The following is a 16,782-nucleotide window of genomic DNA, read 5'->3' on the forward strand; positions in this document are numbered from 1 at the left end:
GTTTTGATCTCTTATAATAATGAAATAGAATAGAATAATAAAATATTAAATTATATTTATTGTAAGATATCATGGTGTGGAAAATTTGGTATTAAACAATACCTAGACGATGATTCCCCCCCAGCTTTTTTTTTTTTTAACATTTTTTTTTTCAGTTTTTCCCTTTTTCTTTTTTTTTGTTCTAAGGGGAACAGGACATTATTGGGGAACAGTGTGTACTTCCAGGACTTTTTTTCCAAGTCAAGTTGTTGTCTTTTTAATCTTAGTTGTGGAGGGTTTTGTTCAGCTTCAAGTTGTTGTCCTTCCAGTCTTAGTTGTGGAGGGCGCAGCTCAGCTCCAGGTCCAGTTGCCGTTGCTAGTTGCAGGGGGCAGAGCCCACCATCCCTTGTGGGAGTCGAACCGGCAACCTTGTGGTTGAGAGGACACGCTCCAACCAACTGAGCCATTCGGGAGCTAGCGGCAGCTCAGCTCAAGGTGCTGTGTTCAATTTTAGTTGCTGGGGGCGCTGCCCACCATCCCTTGCGGGAGTCGAGGAGTTGAACTGGCAACCTTGTGGTTGAGAGCCCGCGCTTCAACCAACAACTGAGCCATCCGGGAGGCAGCTCAGCTCAAAGTGCCGTCCGTGTTCAATCTTAGTTGCAGGGGGCAGAGCCCACCGTCCCTTGTGGGACTCGAGGAATTGAACTGGCAACCTTGTGGTTGAGAGCCCACTGGCCCATGTGGGAATCGAACCGGCAGCCTTCGGAGTTAGGAGCACGGAGCTCTAACCGCCTGAGCCACCGGGCCGGCCCCCTATGATACCCTTTTTGTTAAAAAAATAAAATGTCATGGGTATATTTGTGTGTGTGTGTGTGTGTATCCACAAGTCTAGAATGGTGTGTACAATGTCTTACCTGGCTGGGAGGTGGAATTATCTTTATTTGTATTTTCCAGTTTTTTCACAAGGAATTTTAATTATTTGTGCTTTATTATTTTTAAATGGTGTCGGGTTTTCTCATATGCTTCATAATCTGTATTTGTTGACAAGTTTGCCTTGAGAGAATTATATTCATTTTATTTATTTTTTTCCCCCTCACTATCATTGCTTCTTCCTATAGAGCAATTTTGCCTTAGTCTGGCACCCAGGGATCCACATCTCAGAACTCATTCTTTTATTTAGGAGGTAGAGGAATTTTGTCCCTTGAGGAAATTGAGTTCCAATCCCCAGGTATGCTCAGGGTGCTCAGGACCTAATTCCTGTGGGTAGCTTTTTCTGATGCTTACCTCTGCCATGGGCAAGAACTTTGTTCCTAGGTGCATTTCTGAATTAGCTGTCAAGATATTTTACCAGCACTTGATTCATGAACAGGTAGATACCCAGTTGTTAGCCCTGAAAGTCTGGCTATTTATTGTCTCTTTCTGTATTACTCTAATAAGTTGAATTCCTATCCTCTACACCTTCTGTTTTTGGTCCTGCTACCTCAACTACATCTTGTGTTAGTTCTTGCTTTCCGCTGTAGGTTTTACTTATCCATCATCAGTTGATGGATGTATGGGTTGTTTCCACTTTTTGGCTATTATGAATAATGCTGCTATGAACAGTCACATGTAAGTTTTTAGGTCGATATATATTTTTATTTTCTTGGATATATACCTAGGAGGTGGAATTGCTGGATCATAAGTAACTCTATGTTTAACTTTTTGTGGGACTGCCAGACTATTTTCCAAAGTGGTGATGCCATTTTATATTTCCACCAGCAATGTATATACGAGGGGTTCAATTTCTCTGTATTCTCATCAACATTTATTATTATCTGTCTTTTTTATTTTGCCATCCGAGTGGATGTAAAGTGGTATCGCATTGTGATTTTGATTTGCATTTCCCTAATGGCTGTTAATAGTGAGCATCTTTTTATGTGCTTATTGGCCATTTGTATATCTTTAGAGAAATGTCTATTCATATCTTTTGCCCATTTTTTTATTATTGAGTTGTAAGAGTTCTTTATATATTCTGGGTATCAGTCCCTTATCAGATACATAGTTTATGATTACTTTTTTCCGTTTTTTGGCTTGTCTTTCACTTTCTTGATGTGACTTGCAGCACAGAAATTGTTAATTTTGATACAGTCTAGTTTATTCTTTGGCTGCTTGTGCTTTTGGTGTCATATCTAATAAACCACTGTCTAATCCAAGGTCATAAAGATTTACTCCTGTGTTTTTTTCCTAAGGATTTTATAGTTTGAGCTCTTACATTTAGGTCTATAAGCCATTTTGAGTCAATTTTTGTATATAGCGTAAGGTAACTGATTCAGCTTCGTTCTTTTGCATGAGAATATTCAGTGTTGCAGCAGCCGTTTGTTGAAGACTGTTTTTCCCGTATCAAATTATCTTGACACACTTGTTGAAATTCAGCTGACCCTGAATGTAAAGGTTTCTCAGTTCTATTTCATTATTGTAGCTTTGTAGTATGTTTTGAAATTGGGAAGTATGAGTTCTCCAGCTTTGTTCTTTTTCAGGATTGTTTTGGCTATTGCCACCCCCTTGTATTTCCGTATGAATTACATGATTGGCATGGAGGATGTCCATTTTTAATAGTTTTTCTCTCTTTTGTATATGTTTGGAGCAGAGAGAAGGTGGTTATGCATACCTACTCATCCATCTTGACTGGATGTCTCTGATTACTTGTGTAATTTGAAGTGAATGGATAGAGTACTACAGTGTTGAATATATACTATGTGCCAGATAGTAGTTACGAACTTATCAGATATGGAGTAGTATTTAAAACATTTGAACTTCAAAAATGTGTAATCCTATATTATTAAACTAATTACTAGGATTGTCAAATAAATGTAACATCTCTATTTTGGTGCAAATTACCCTTGAAAAGCCCCCAAGAGATGAGGCATGTCATTATTTGGTTACATCTGCAGATAAAAGGCACAATGTTTTAAAATTTTATCTTTGTAGTTACCTATAATATGTGCTGCTGTTGTTAGCATAGATTTAGGCTAAGACTATCATCATTGCGATTGTTTACAACATTGTAAAGAACCTATGTGTGAAGATCAATTGGTTATTTTTAATGATTCATTCAAGTTTGAGAGCATATGTGAACCCTGGGAATTTATACGTAAGTTTTATTCCCTACTCCCAGATAATAAGTTTATGTATATGCCATACTTGGTTAGTGATGGTTAAAAAAGTTTTAAGTGGTTGTAAAGACCTAATAGTAAAACACAAAGCTATAAACCTAAAAGATAACACAGGAGAAAACCTAGATAACCTTGGGTATAGTGATGACTTTTTAGCTACAACACCAAAGGCACAATCCATGAAAGAAACAATCGATAGGCTGGACTTCATTAAAATTTAAAACTTCTGGTCTGTAAAGACGATGTCAAAAGTATGAGAAAATAAGCCACAGACTGGGGGAAAATATTTCCAAAAGACACATTTAATAAAGGACTGTTATCTAAAACTGAGCAATTCAGAAACAAACAACCTGATTAAAAATGGGCAAAAGACCCGGATAAACACTTCAACAAAGAAGATACATATAGAAAGTAAGCATATGAAAATATGTTCACCGTCACATGTCATTAGGGAATTGCGAATTAAAACAACAGTAAGATACTATTACATACTATTAGAAAGGCCAAATCCCAAAGCCTTGACAAAACTAAATACTGGTGAGAATGTGGAGCAACAGGAACTTCATCACTGCTGGTGGGAATGCAAAATGGTACAGCCACTTTGAAGACAGTTTGGCAGTTCCATATAAAATGAAACATACTCTTACCATACTCTTACCATACCATCCAGTAGTTGTGCTCCTTGGTAGTTACCCAAGTGAACTGAAAACTTATGTCCACACAACAATCTGCACATGGGTGGTTACAGCAGCTTTATTCATAATTGCCAAAACTTGGAAGCAATCAAGATGTCCTTTAGCTGTTGAATGGATGAATAAACTGGTACATCCAGTCAGTGGAATATTAACAACACTAAAAAGAAATCAGCTGTCGAGCCATGAAAAGACATGGAGGAACCTATTGCATGTTACTAAGTGAAAGAAGCCAATCTGAAAAAGGCTACGTACTCTGTGATTACAACTCTATGACCTTCTGGAATAGGCAAAACAATGGAGACAGTAAGAAGATCAGTGGTTTCCAGGAATTAAGAGGGACTCGAGGAGTTGAACTGGCAGCCTTTGGAGTTAGGAGCATGGAGCTCCAACTGCCTGAGCCACTGGGCTGGCCCCGATCTTCCAATGCTTTCTATTTTTATTTTTTTTATTGGGGAATACTGGGGAACAGTGTGTTTCTCCAGGGCCCATCACCTCCAACTCATTGTTCTTTCAATGTAGTTGTGGAGGGCGCAGCTTGGCTCCAAGTTCAGTTGCCGTTTTCAATCTTAGTTGCAGGGGGCACAGCCCACCATCCCATGCGGGAATTGAACCAGCAATCTTGTTGTTGAGACAACAGCTCGCGCTCTAATCAACTGAGTCATCGGCCACCGCACCAGCAGCTCAGCAGCAGTTCCTTGTCTTCAATCTAGTTGTGGAGGGTGCAGCTTACTGACCCATCAAACCCACAACCTTGTTGTTCAGAGCTCATGCTATAACCAACAGAGCCATCAGGCTGCCCATCTTCTAATGCTTTTTAAATGCAGATATGAGCAAATACATTATTTTAGGAAGTTTTTTTTGCCTATAAAAAAGGTGATGTGATTTATCATCCATAATTTTTTGCTTACTGAAAGAACATTCCTGTACTTTCATGAGGATAAGGATAAAAGTGGCAACCCTTGGGTCGGCCTGGTGACTCAGGCGGTTGGAGTGCTGTGCTCCTAACACGGAAGGCCGCCTTTTCGATTCCCACATGGGCCAGTGAGCTGCACCCTCTACAGCTAAGACTGTGAACAACTGCTCTCCCTGGAGCTGGGCTGCCGTGAGCTGCTGTGAGCGGCCCACCAATGCATGGCGACCAACTACCTCAGCCGAGAGGAGCGCAAGGCTCATAATACAATACCAGCATGGGAGCTGTGTCCTAAAACTAGACTGAGAAACAATGGCTTAAAAACCGGGGGTGGGGGCAAAAAAAAAGTAAAAGAAAAACTCTTTTTTAAAAAAAAGGTGGCAACCCCTTCCTTACCATGCCAGCCCTTGGCAAGGCTGATAGAGAACACTGAAATTACTTATGAACTCCTTAACTCATCCTGAAAGGAAAATGGCTACAGGGAGGCCAAAAACAAAATAAGTAACAGTTATTGACAGCAGACTATATACTATGCCAAGTTTACAATAACCTTGTGAAAAAGCATGTACACTTAGCATTCCCATTTTGTAGATGAGAAAATTGAGGTTCCATAGAGGTTAATAAAGAACCCATGTAATTAGCAGGTATTAGTGATAATATTCAAAGCTAAGCTTTTTAAAATGATAAGCATTTTAAAAAATGTACAGAAAACTGAAGAGAAACTAGTTTAATGAAATCCCGTTATCCATCACTGAGATTCAGTAAATTTTATATTTGCTTAATCCTTTTTATCTTTGTTTCTTTTTAAATTGAGTTTAAATGCATTTTCTTTGTTTCCTAAGTATTTTAAAACAAGTTCTAGATAGCATGTTGTTTTACTCCTATGTAGTAAAGCATGCATCTCTAAAAAACTGCAGATGTTTGCTTATATAGTGACAATGCCATTTATTAAACTGCTCCAAAGAGCTAGAATGATAAAGAAGTTGGCCAAATGACAAAGGTGATCAATTCAGCCTAAAGAAAGCTCACAGCAATTTGGTTGGACAGGGTGGGGTGATTTCTTAACTGTTGATTTTACACAAAGGGGTGGTTTTTTGCAGGGGCAATAATGGCTGACCCACACTGAGCTAGGTAAAGGATACAGAGGCATGTGGTTGCCACAGCTGTGTTGATGGTAAAATGTGCCTCTTGATGAACTCCAAGCCATCTTTCCTAACTACCAATTATAATATACATAAAAATTAAAATTAGTAATTAATTATTTTCTTCTGAGAGCTAAATGAAGCTGTAAGTTTTAAATAAAGTGTGCATTGGTTTTTAATGTATGGGATATTTTCCGATGGACTCATGGCATTAAACTTACACTTTCATTTAAAAGGTCTTTGATTTGCGTCAGTGTCATCGTCAGATGCAGCAGCAGGCTGCCACTGCACAAGCTGCAGCAGCCGCCCAGGCAGCAGCTGTGGCAGGAAACATCCCTGGCCCGGGATCAGTAGGTGGAATAGCTCCAGCCATCAGTAAGTATGCTTTCGGTTCTGTTGTTTTAAGTGTAATAGTTGGTGTTTTATCTTTATTCACTCATTTGCTTTGTTACTTTAAGCAATAGTAGAAATTAAAGTTCTCTTTACTGGGATAATAACATTTTTGAACTTGTGAAAAGCTGTTCCTCCATAATAGTTGCCCTTTGTCTAGGACCCTATTTTCATTCTTTTTGTATCAAAAAGGGAGTCATGGGATAAAGAAGAAAAGGGGTTATTGTTATATTATTGGTCATCTCCCCTTTTTTTGTTAATGCTTTTAATTCCTGCCTCACTAGCCAGGGTGGGTTGTTGTCACCAACATGCTTGGCTTTATTCTAGAAAATTGAAAGCATATTTCAATTTGAGAATTAGGCACCTCCATTTTTTTTTTTTTTTTTTTTATGTATGCTAAGCATGGAGAGAAAACTAAGTGAGGGTGGTATTTTGATAACTTGAAGACTTTTTTTTAATTTTAGGGTAAAATTGAACTGTGTGCCAGGTTTCACACTGATGGGGAATTTTTTACTGCAGAGTTAAACTCCTGACTATAGACTTTTATGATGGAAACACGTGGCACCCATCTTCCACGTCTGAAGGCATAACTAGTGATTCATTCAACCCCTGTTCTTAACCTCTTCAGTGTGGTAAGCAAATCACACTGGCTAAGAAACCTGCGGTGGCCCTGCAGGTTTCTCTACAGTACATGCAAATTCCTCCCATTAGTTTCATTGTAATATTGAATGCAGATGGACTATATGACTGTATGTTCTGACTGGAAAATTAGATGCAGAGTCTCCATTGTGACTTACGTTCAGGAGTTTACAATATAGAGGTAGATAAGGCATACTCATTTACAGAACTTGATTTTTTTTAAAAAAAATTTGGGTATCTAAACCAGTTATTTGCTAGTTTTGGTGTTATAAACATGCTTTTACTAAAGAGTCCAGAATTATTAAAATTTTTTATTCTCATCTACTGCCCCCATCGAGTAATTGTATATTATCTCTGTTCCCTTGGGAAATTGAGAGACAGACACATTTGGTCATCTAAGAAGTTTTAGTGGAACCAGGAATGTTAACTTTCTCATTCTTAGTCATGTCTTACTGTGAATTAGGCTGTTTAGACAGACAAGAAGGTTCTTAGAACCAGCTCGTGGACATGCACTACCTTGTACAAAGTTGTTTCTTATCCCTTCACCTCCACTTCTAAAGAGAAAAATTGTTGGGGTATTGCTAGATTGTAGTAATTTACTTCATAATTGGTGGGAGCTAGAAGAACCATGTGGAATGTAAATTGTCTTAACCAAAAGTTTTCAGTCCCCATTGATAAAGTTTAGATCTGTACTTACTTCTTGGCACTTTGACAGAGAAGTTATATGCTGGGGAGAGTGAAGTAAAGAGAGCTGGTCACTTTATTAATGTAAGATGTAGGGAGGATGGGAAGAGACCAGCCTGTTCCTCTGACGTCTTCCAAATCTTTTCTGTTAGGTTTGTCTGCTGCTGCTGGAATCGGTGTCGATGACCTTCGTCGCCTGTGCATTCTCAGGATGAGTTTTGTGAAAGGCTGGGGACCGGATTACCCACGACAGAGCATCAAAGAAACACCTTGCTGGATAGAGATTCACCTACACCGGGCCCTCCAGCTCCTAGATGAAGTACTTCACACCATGCCTATTGCCGACCCACAGCCTTTAGACTGAGGTCTTTTACTGTGGGGGCCCTTGACATTCATATCAGGATGGTGGACTATAAAATACAATCCTGTTTATAATCGGAAGATATATTTCACTTTTGTTCTGCTTTATCTTTTTCATAAAGGGTTGAAAAATAGGTTTGCTGCCTTGCTCCTAGCAGACAGAAACTGGATTAAAACAAAAATTTTTTTTTCCTATGTAGAACTTTTCAGGCATGGCTCAGAGCTTGAAGATCAGGAAAAACACATTCTTATTAAATCGTCACCAGTTATTATGAAGGAATCATTCCAGTGCTGGAAAATTTAGCCCTTTAAACCGTCTTAGACCCTTTTCTATGCAGAACATCAGTAAGTGTGTTATTCTACAGAATAAATTCAATATTGCTGATTTTAAAGGCAGAGGAGTTCTCAAAGTTAATTCACCCATGTTATTTTGTGTGCAAGTTGTTACTGTTGAACACACTTTACTCCAAAGTATTGTGCCATGTGGGTGAGTTAATTTTACCAAGAGCAACTTTACTCTGTGTTTAAAAAGTAAGATAGTAATGTATTATATAACCTTTTATCCAAAATATTTTTTTGCAAGTTAAACTAGTGAAGATGATTTCAGTTCAGATTGTCTTGCGACTTCAATTTTATTTTTGCCAAGGCAAAACACTAATCTCTGTGTGTATACTGAGAATTCCTTAAAATTACCAGACAAAGAAATATCATTTAAAATTACACTTGTTATCCCTGTTGGATAACTGTTTATCAAGTAGTATACTTTTGCCCTGTTAAGCAGTAGATGTATTCTATATTTCTGGGCGTGAGGTTGGTTACTAAGAAGCCTAGAAGAGGAATTTCTTTCCTTCATTAATTCATAGGGAAAGGTTTTGTATTTTTAAAAACACTAAAAGCAGTGTCACTCCACCTAATATCTCACCATTCTACAAAGGTGGCAATGCTTAAACTAAATGATGAGTATTTTGGAAACTGCTAAATTCTATGTTAAATATTGTGCAGATAATGGAAACATTGCGGTTCATAATAGGTAGTTTGGATATTTTTGTACTTGATTTGATGTGTGACTTTCTTTTCATATACTGTTTAAATCATGTATGTTATGACATTGTTTAAAATTCAGTTTTTGTATCTTGGGGCAAGACTGCAAACTTTTTATACCTTTTGGTTATTCTAAGCCCTTTGCCATCAATGATCATATCAGTTGGCAGTGACTTTGTATAGAGAATTTAAGTAGAAAAGTTGCAAATGTATTGACTGTACCACAGACGCAATATGTATGCTTTTTACTTAGCTAGTAGCATAAATAAAACCGAATCTCAACATACAAAGTTGAATTCTAGGTTTGATTTTTAAGTTTGTTTTCTATTTCTTTTGCACTTTTGAGTCCAGCCTCAGTGGCGAGACACCTTCTACTAAATGACAGGCAACAGCCAGTATTGCAGCTTTGGTTTTTCCCTCACACTCTACTGGGACTTCCCCACGGACATTACGTATCAAGTGTAGAGTTGGTTATTTTTTTGAACTTTTACTGTAGCAAAAATAGGCCTGATTGTCTACGAGATAAATAGGTTGTCTACAGGATAAATAGTGTGAAATAAAATTATCTTCCAGATGCTTTTACTTTTTGCTTGGAGAGCAGTTTGAGATACAGAAGCACTTATGCATGACAGTCATCTTTATAACGACTTAGATAAACAAGCCTTCAGCCTCCTCGCTCAGAAGATCTTACGACCATCCTAGAAACCACTGAGTTTGCTTATTGCTGTGAGTTAAGCATAGCTCTTGATCCGGCTACATGTCTTTTGTTTTTAAAATAACTTCTCTACCAGCTCATTGTACTCTTGAGTACTTACAAATACCTTTGTTAAAGACCTCATTTTAATCTGTAGAAGTTTGGTGATTTAAGTTTTATTGGCAGATTTTTTAAAAGCTACTACCTTTATTTAGAAATTATTGACTTTAGGTCCATTTTACTGTGAATGAATAGGAATGAGAGGAAAGAGTTTTAGAATGACTGATTTTTAAAATCCAGTTTATTTGATTAGAACCATAAGCATGCTATGATATAATCTATTGCCTCCTTTTCTACTTTACGGAGGGTTTTCATGTTTAATCATCCGGGGAAAGTATGTGGAAAATACTTGCTAAGAAGTCTGTCTTTGAGGCCAAGCCACCTGTCTTGGTTTCTTTCTGCTAAGAGCCATAAAATTACTAAAAAGTACATACAAGTACTTCTAGTTATTAATTGTTCTGTATTTATACCTAGATGCAGTCACATGCTTTTGAGAAAACATCTAGTATGTTAAAATCAGTTACTCCTGAGAGCTTAGTTGTTAAATGGTACTTCCATTTTTTAAAGGTAGTCATCTTTGATGAGTAAGAATAAAGAATCAGTAGGTTTAAAATTGGTGCCTACTTTAAGGGTAGAAGACTTTCTGCAGCTCTCGGAATCTGATTATTAATGAGAATATGATTCTGGGTGGGTTTTCTCTCGCTAGTTTGTATCGCAGACTCTCAGAATGTTGAATTTCAGTGAAAGCTGAGTGAGAGATGAACCAAGTATGAACCTTTATAATCCAGTATGAGGCCCATTCCACTTTTGTCCAGTGCCTTTCTCTGCATTATCAAAGGGAATCCGTAATGGTGTTGCCTTCATTTTCCAGGGAGTAGATTCTTTTGTGGGATATAGTCTTATCTCATTTTTTAAACTATACTACACCTGGTATACAAAGATAATGATAATAAATCATTGCCATAGAACCTTGTTTTTCCAGAAGCATGGCTCATTTGTATTGGCCTAACTACTAAATAGGTCACCTATCCCATTCCTCCTGTAAACATTGTAGGTTTACAGATTCGGTGGTCTGGCTGAAGGGTAACCAAACAGCCACATAAACTGAACCATATTAGTTGTGTTGTATTTCAAAGTTAAAAATCCATTTCTGTGGTGGAAATGGCAGTATTTGTAATAGAAAATTTGAAGGCAAAACATAATGCCCTGTCTTCCAGGTAATAAATACCTTATTTAAAAAGTTTATTGCAGTTTTCTTTTTGATTGTCCCCATCTGAAGAAGGGAAATTTTATATTTTCCCAAGGCATTCCTTTACTATCTGTGAAGGGTAAAGAATAAGAACATAAGGTGAAATATTTTTATTCCTGGTTTGGTGGTACCTGGTCAATTTAAAGTTACTCATTAGCTATTATGCAAAATCAGATTAGTTCACATCCTTTTTGAGAGCCTTTTGGAAGAAGCAATTTTCTTCTGAGTAGGGTAGAATCCTTCTTGTTGATAGTTTTTAATGAGTATATGAAAGCAATTATCTGTAAAGTCAGTTAACAACTCTTTTGTACTTGGGGCTTGGTTAAGACTAGCAGATAATAGAATAAAGAAATGCATTCTTTTTCTTTCCAAAGGCAGAACCCATCTTATTGCAGATGGCCATCTGTAAATAATCGCCGAAATCCTCCTTTGCAAGATTATAGAAAATAGGCTATGAGAAACTTTTGTTCAAGCCTTTCCATTTTTTCCTGACAGCTAGATACGGAAGGATGTAAAATGTTCGTGGCCTATCATAGCAGCATCCTCAGGCCCAACCTTGCCCTATAGTACTTGTCCCGGTGTTGCTAGGTTGCTTATCTTATTTATCTGGTATCACTGTGGAATGGAACTTCCTGCATAATCCACACTTGCCTTATGTAAGCAGTAAAACTTTTGCTTTAGCCATTTCTTTGATGGAGTTATTTAATGTGCATATCAGAGAACATACTGGGTATAATGTTTCTTTTTGTGTCAAGCTGTCTTTGTAGACATTAGGGGCGGCTTTGACAGGCAGGACTGTTTCACCTTTACTAAATGGTTGCCGACTGCTATGGTTTTGAATGTTTCGTGTTTTTACACACCCACCCCAGTCTTCTCCCTCTCTGACAGTGGCTACTTCCTGTGTGTTGTTAGTGTACCATAGTAGTATCGTCTTCCCTTTCTGATGAATTTTTTGTAGCTGCTCGGGCAAGGAAACCAGACAACCAAACTTATCAGAGCTTTCTTGGAAACACAAGGGCAAACTGGGACGGGGCCCAAGAAACTTCCCTATAAAGTATTGAAAAGGACTTCTGTGCTTTGGCTTTTGACTGCATAGAGTGCTTCCTGATTCTTGCTGAGATTCAGGTAGTTGAGGTAGAGAGAAGTGAGTCATATTCATATTTTTCTCCTTTGCAAGATTTTGAAAGGTTTTGTTGCTTCCACTTGAATGCTGCTCACATAAAAATTGGGGTTCCAAGGGGTACTAAATTAGTATCAATAGTCAGAGGCAATACCGTTGCTTAGAGGTGACACCAGCAAAAAACAAACAACAAAAAAACGAAAAACCTTGGGAAACGAGAGAGTCATTTTTGTTTCGTTTTGGTGTCCCCTTTTGAGCCCAATGTTCTGGCCTTCCTCCTCTAGATATTTTTGACCTATAGGTGCCTTTATGAGAATTGAGGGTCTGATATCCTGCCCCAAGGAGTAGCTCAAGTAATTGCTGATGTTTTCAGGGGTTTTAACATCAGACTTGAATAAATGAACCCCCGCTTCCCCCTTTTCTTTAACTGTAGGAAGGACTGAGGGGAAACCTCTGGTGAAGACAATCATTTCTCTCTAATGATACAGATAGTTTTCATGGTTTATTTAAGATGCTTTCTCAGTAGATGTCAGAGCCCGTGTTCTTGTTCAATCTGAAACGAGTGGCTCTGGGCTGGGGCCAGACAGTTGTACTCTCTAGTTTGCACTCTGCCACTAGTTTGCTGTATGACCTTGGGCAAGTCATTTACTTTCTTTGGGCCTCAGTTGCCTCATCTGTAAAATGAGGGAGTTGGACTAGATGAGTTCTTCCAGCTCTGAAATTTAAGTGACCTTGCCTACCTTGCAGCGATTTTTGATTTCTTCCTTACCTTTGCTGTTTGAGGGGGCTTTTTACTTATTTCCATGTTATTCAAGTGAAACTAGGCTTGATATTTTATTACTACTCGCCTATGGACAAGAAGTTACATAATATGTCCTTAAGACATAAATTCAACCAAAGGCCTAGCACCACCTTGGGGGCTGCAATAAATATTTAAAAAACAAAAAAAACACTGAAAGGGGGAAAAGCCTTCATTTATTTTCCCGTCATCTATATTAAAGGTTTATTAAGGCTTTTTTTTGAGTCATGATGTTCTCCCTTTTGGTTTGGTATGTGTGTGGCACCATCCCCTTAAGTGCTGTGTGCTGATAATATTCTTTTTTCAATTAAAATGGATTGAAAACTTACTGTAAATGCCTAATGATATTACAGGTCATCACTTTGGGTCTTTGGTTTCTTAACTCTTCTATGCTAAAAATGGAAATTCCTTTCAACTGCATCAATTAAAATGGTTTATATAACTCAAGAAAACAATACCCGTGGATGATTATTCACGTTATCCTTGGCTCTTCTTAGGTCTATTTTGATTAGAAGACTTTTGGCCGGAGCATTCCTGTCAGAGTTCTCTTCCAGCCTATCCTTGGATGAGTGTAATTAATGAACTTGGCTTTTTCAAGGACCTTGAGAGCCTTTCTTGGGGTTGGGTTGAGGGTGGGGGTTGGGGAGTCCTGGTAGAGGCCAGCTCTCTGGTAGCTGGAGAGGAAGTGATGAAACCAGCTGCTGTTGCTATGGCTGCTTGTCATTGATAGAAGGACTCATGGGCTTGATTGGTTAACAGGCTAAACATGGAGCCAGCAAACTTCCTCCAGGTATTGGGTTCTGGCCAAGGCCTTGGACATGTGATATAAGGGAAACGTGTGAATGCTTGTAGATGATGAAACCCTGGTGGGCTGCAGAACCATTTGGAGGAAGTGACTGGGGGTTGGTACAGATTTGGTGGTGGTATTTCCCAACTCTGTCTTCTCCCCTGAACTCCGAGGAATGCAGCTATGATAAAACCCGGAGAAGAACCACACTTAGCTTCTGCTTTTGGGAAAACTGGTCAGCTAAAGTTGTGGTAGTTGCTTTGTGGCTTTCTGTATCCTTTTGCCTGGTTGAAGTCTGTGGCTGAAAAATAGTTAAAACTTTCCTGAGAACTCTGTAACAAAGTATGTTTTTGATTAAAAGAGAAAGCCAATTAAATAATTCCGTGCTCATTCTTTTTCTTAAGCTTGTGGATGTTTTGGCTCTGGAAAGAGTTCCTAATCACATAGGGAATTCTCAGACTTGCAGACAACATTTTCTTTCATTGTTCTATGACCACTGAAATGGGAAATAAGGCATTTAAAAAAATGACAATGGAAGAACAGTCCCATTCTTTTTTCATTTCTAAAAGGAGAGATTGGAGTCATGATGGTTAGAGAAGATGTAGGTGCCAGAGGATTATGAGAATGAAGATGCTTAAAGGAGAGACAGAAATTGGAGATTGGAGACCCTGTCATTGCCCATCTAAGGATTAAGGAAAGCGACTTCCCCCTAGCTACCTCCTGTATGAAATGGGGGTCAGCATGAGAGGTATGTGTCAGGTAAGGTGAGTCTACGGCAGTGGCTTATAAAAAGCATGACTAAATTAATATCTTTCTGATCTTGCTGGCATGAGTTCCAGAGATGTTTATGAGAGACTCATTCTCACCTGACTGAAAGTTGACAGTATTTTAGGCTAGAACTTGAAGAGTGTAGTAGATTGGTATTCTGTGGGGGAAAACAAACATTCCTTTGTGGAGCACTTCAGGAGAAAGGGCAGGTTTATGTATTCTTGTATGCATTCTCTCTCTGCCCTCTGCTTTTTACCCTTGATTCTTTGGGCTTTATTCTATCTCCTGCCTTATCACAACTCCCATAAATGGCAACCTCAAAAGTTAGGGCTTTCCCAACTTCCCTTCAATCCCTTCCCACCCCCGTCTTCTCACTGTGATAAATTGCAGTGCCCTTTTCCCTTAGCCTTTTCTCTTCTAAAAGAATAATTATTTCAGTTCTGGCCCTTTTTAGTTCTGGCATCTATATTTTGATGTAGTCCTGTTGGGCCACCACTTGGTCTTAGATAGATGGGATGGGTTCAGGGAGACCAGACAATTTTGCAGACCCACCCTAAAAAAACGGTTAAAGGAAGTATTCTAAACAGAAAGTAAATGATAAAAGAAGAAAAGTTAGAACACTCGAAGAAATTAAAAGATCGTAAGCAAAAACATGGGTATTTTACAATAGTCTTTTCTTCTCATCTTGAGTTTCCTAAATTATTTTTGATAGTTGAAGTAAAAATTATAACACTGCTTAAGATGATTCTAAATATATACAGGAAATATTTAAAACTACTGAAAAAACTATACCAAGGGACAAACTCAGAAATATAGATAAAATGGAATTCTAAAAAGTGTTCAAGTAATTCACAATGAAGCAGGAAAAAAAGCAAACAAAAAAAGAGAAAATAAAAAATAAAATGGCAGACTTAAGCTCTAATGGCAATAATCACATTAAATACAAATGGCCTAAATATACCAATTAAAAGACAGATATTAGCAGAATGGATTAAGAAACATGACCCAACTGTATACTGTCTATAAGAAACTCAATCATGTAGGCAGGCTGAAAGAAAAAGTATGGAAAAATACATACCAGGTAAATACTAATCAAAGAAAAGCAGGAGTGGCTATGTTAATATCAGATAAAGTAGATTTTAGAGCGAAGAAAAATACCAGAGACAGATAATAATATGATAAAAAGGTCAGTCCATCAAGAAGACATAATCCTAAATGTGTATACACCAAACAACAGAGCAAAATATGGGAAGCAAAAAGTGATAGAACTGAATGGACAAATAAATTCACAACTGTAGCTGGGGACTCCAGCACACTTTTTTGAACAATTGATAGATCAACTAAACATAAAATCATCAAGAATATCGAAGAACTCAACAACACCTCAACCAATACAATCTAATTGACATTTAAGACATCCAACAACAATGACATACGCTTTTCAAGTGCAAACACAACATATATACCAAGATAGACCACATCTTGGATAGACCCAAAACTCAACAAATTTAAAAGAATTGAAATCATACAGAATATTCTCCAACCACAATGGAATCAAAGCCGAAATCAATAATAGATAATAGGAAGATCTCCAAACACTTAGAAAACATAAACAACATACTTCTAAATAATCCATGGGTCAAAGAAGTCTCAAGGGAAATTTTTAAAAAATACACTAAACTGAATGAGAAACGAAAATAAAACATACCAACATTTGTGGAATACAGCTAAAGTAGTACTAAAAGGGAAACTTATAGCACTAGTTATAAACATTAAAATAGAAGGAAAATCTAAGTAAGTTTCTACTTCACATACCTAGACAAAGCAATCATAAGGAAGGAAATAAAGTTGGAGCATAAATCTATAAAATTGAAACAAAAACAATAAGGAAAATCAAGGAAACAAAGATCTGTTTCTTTGGAAAAATCAGTAAAATTGACAAACCTCTAACAAGAAAAGAGAAGACAAATTACTAATATAAAGAATGAAATGGGATATCACTACGGACTCTGTAGCCATCAAAAGGATAAGGGAATACTTCAAACAAATTTACACACATAAACTTGACAAATTAGATGAAATTGACCATTTGTGAAAAATAAACTACCACAATTCATCCAACATGAAGCAGATTATTTGAATAGCCCTAGAGCTATTAAGGAAATTGAATTAATTTTCAAATCCCTCCCAAAGAAATCTCTAGTCCCAGGTGGTTTCACTGGAGATTCTGCCAAAGGAAGAAGAATTAATATCAACTACCAGTTTTCCAGAAAGTAGAAGAGAATACGTCTTAATTTATTTTATGAAGCTACT

General features: G+C 37.7%; 1 protein-coding gene across 5 annotated transcripts in view; it reads left to right on the plus strand.

Moving 5' to 3' along the window:
* SMAD4 (SMAD family member 4) overlaps positions 1 to 14,080 on the plus strand; it is a 50,127-nt gene extending 36,047 nt beyond the window's left edge. For 4 of the 5 annotated variants that reach the window (XM_074339965.2, XM_074339963.2, XM_088797996.1 and 1 more), the window contains 2 exons: positions 6,115 to 6,253; positions 7,744 to 14,080. In XM_074339965.2, coding sequence (XP_074196066.1) covers positions 6,115 to 6,253; positions 7,744 to 7,955 — 351 coding nt within the window. In that variant the 3' untranslated portion in view covers positions 7,956 to 14,080. Of the gene's footprint in view, positions 1 to 6,114; positions 6,254 to 6,787; positions 6,901 to 7,743 lie in introns of all 5 variants that reach the window. The other variant, XR_012498748.2, reaches the window with a different exon arrangement.
* The last annotated feature ends 2,702 nt before the right edge of the window (positions 14,081 to 16,782 follow it).

Source organism: Rhinolophus sinicus, chromosome 4 (assembly GCF_057876585.1).
Source record: "Rhinolophus sinicus isolate RSI-liver-muscle chromosome 4, RSI-T2T, whole genome shotgun sequence".
Lineage (NCBI taxonomy): Eukaryota > Metazoa > Chordata > Mammalia > Chiroptera > Rhinolophidae > Rhinolophus > Rhinolophus sinicus.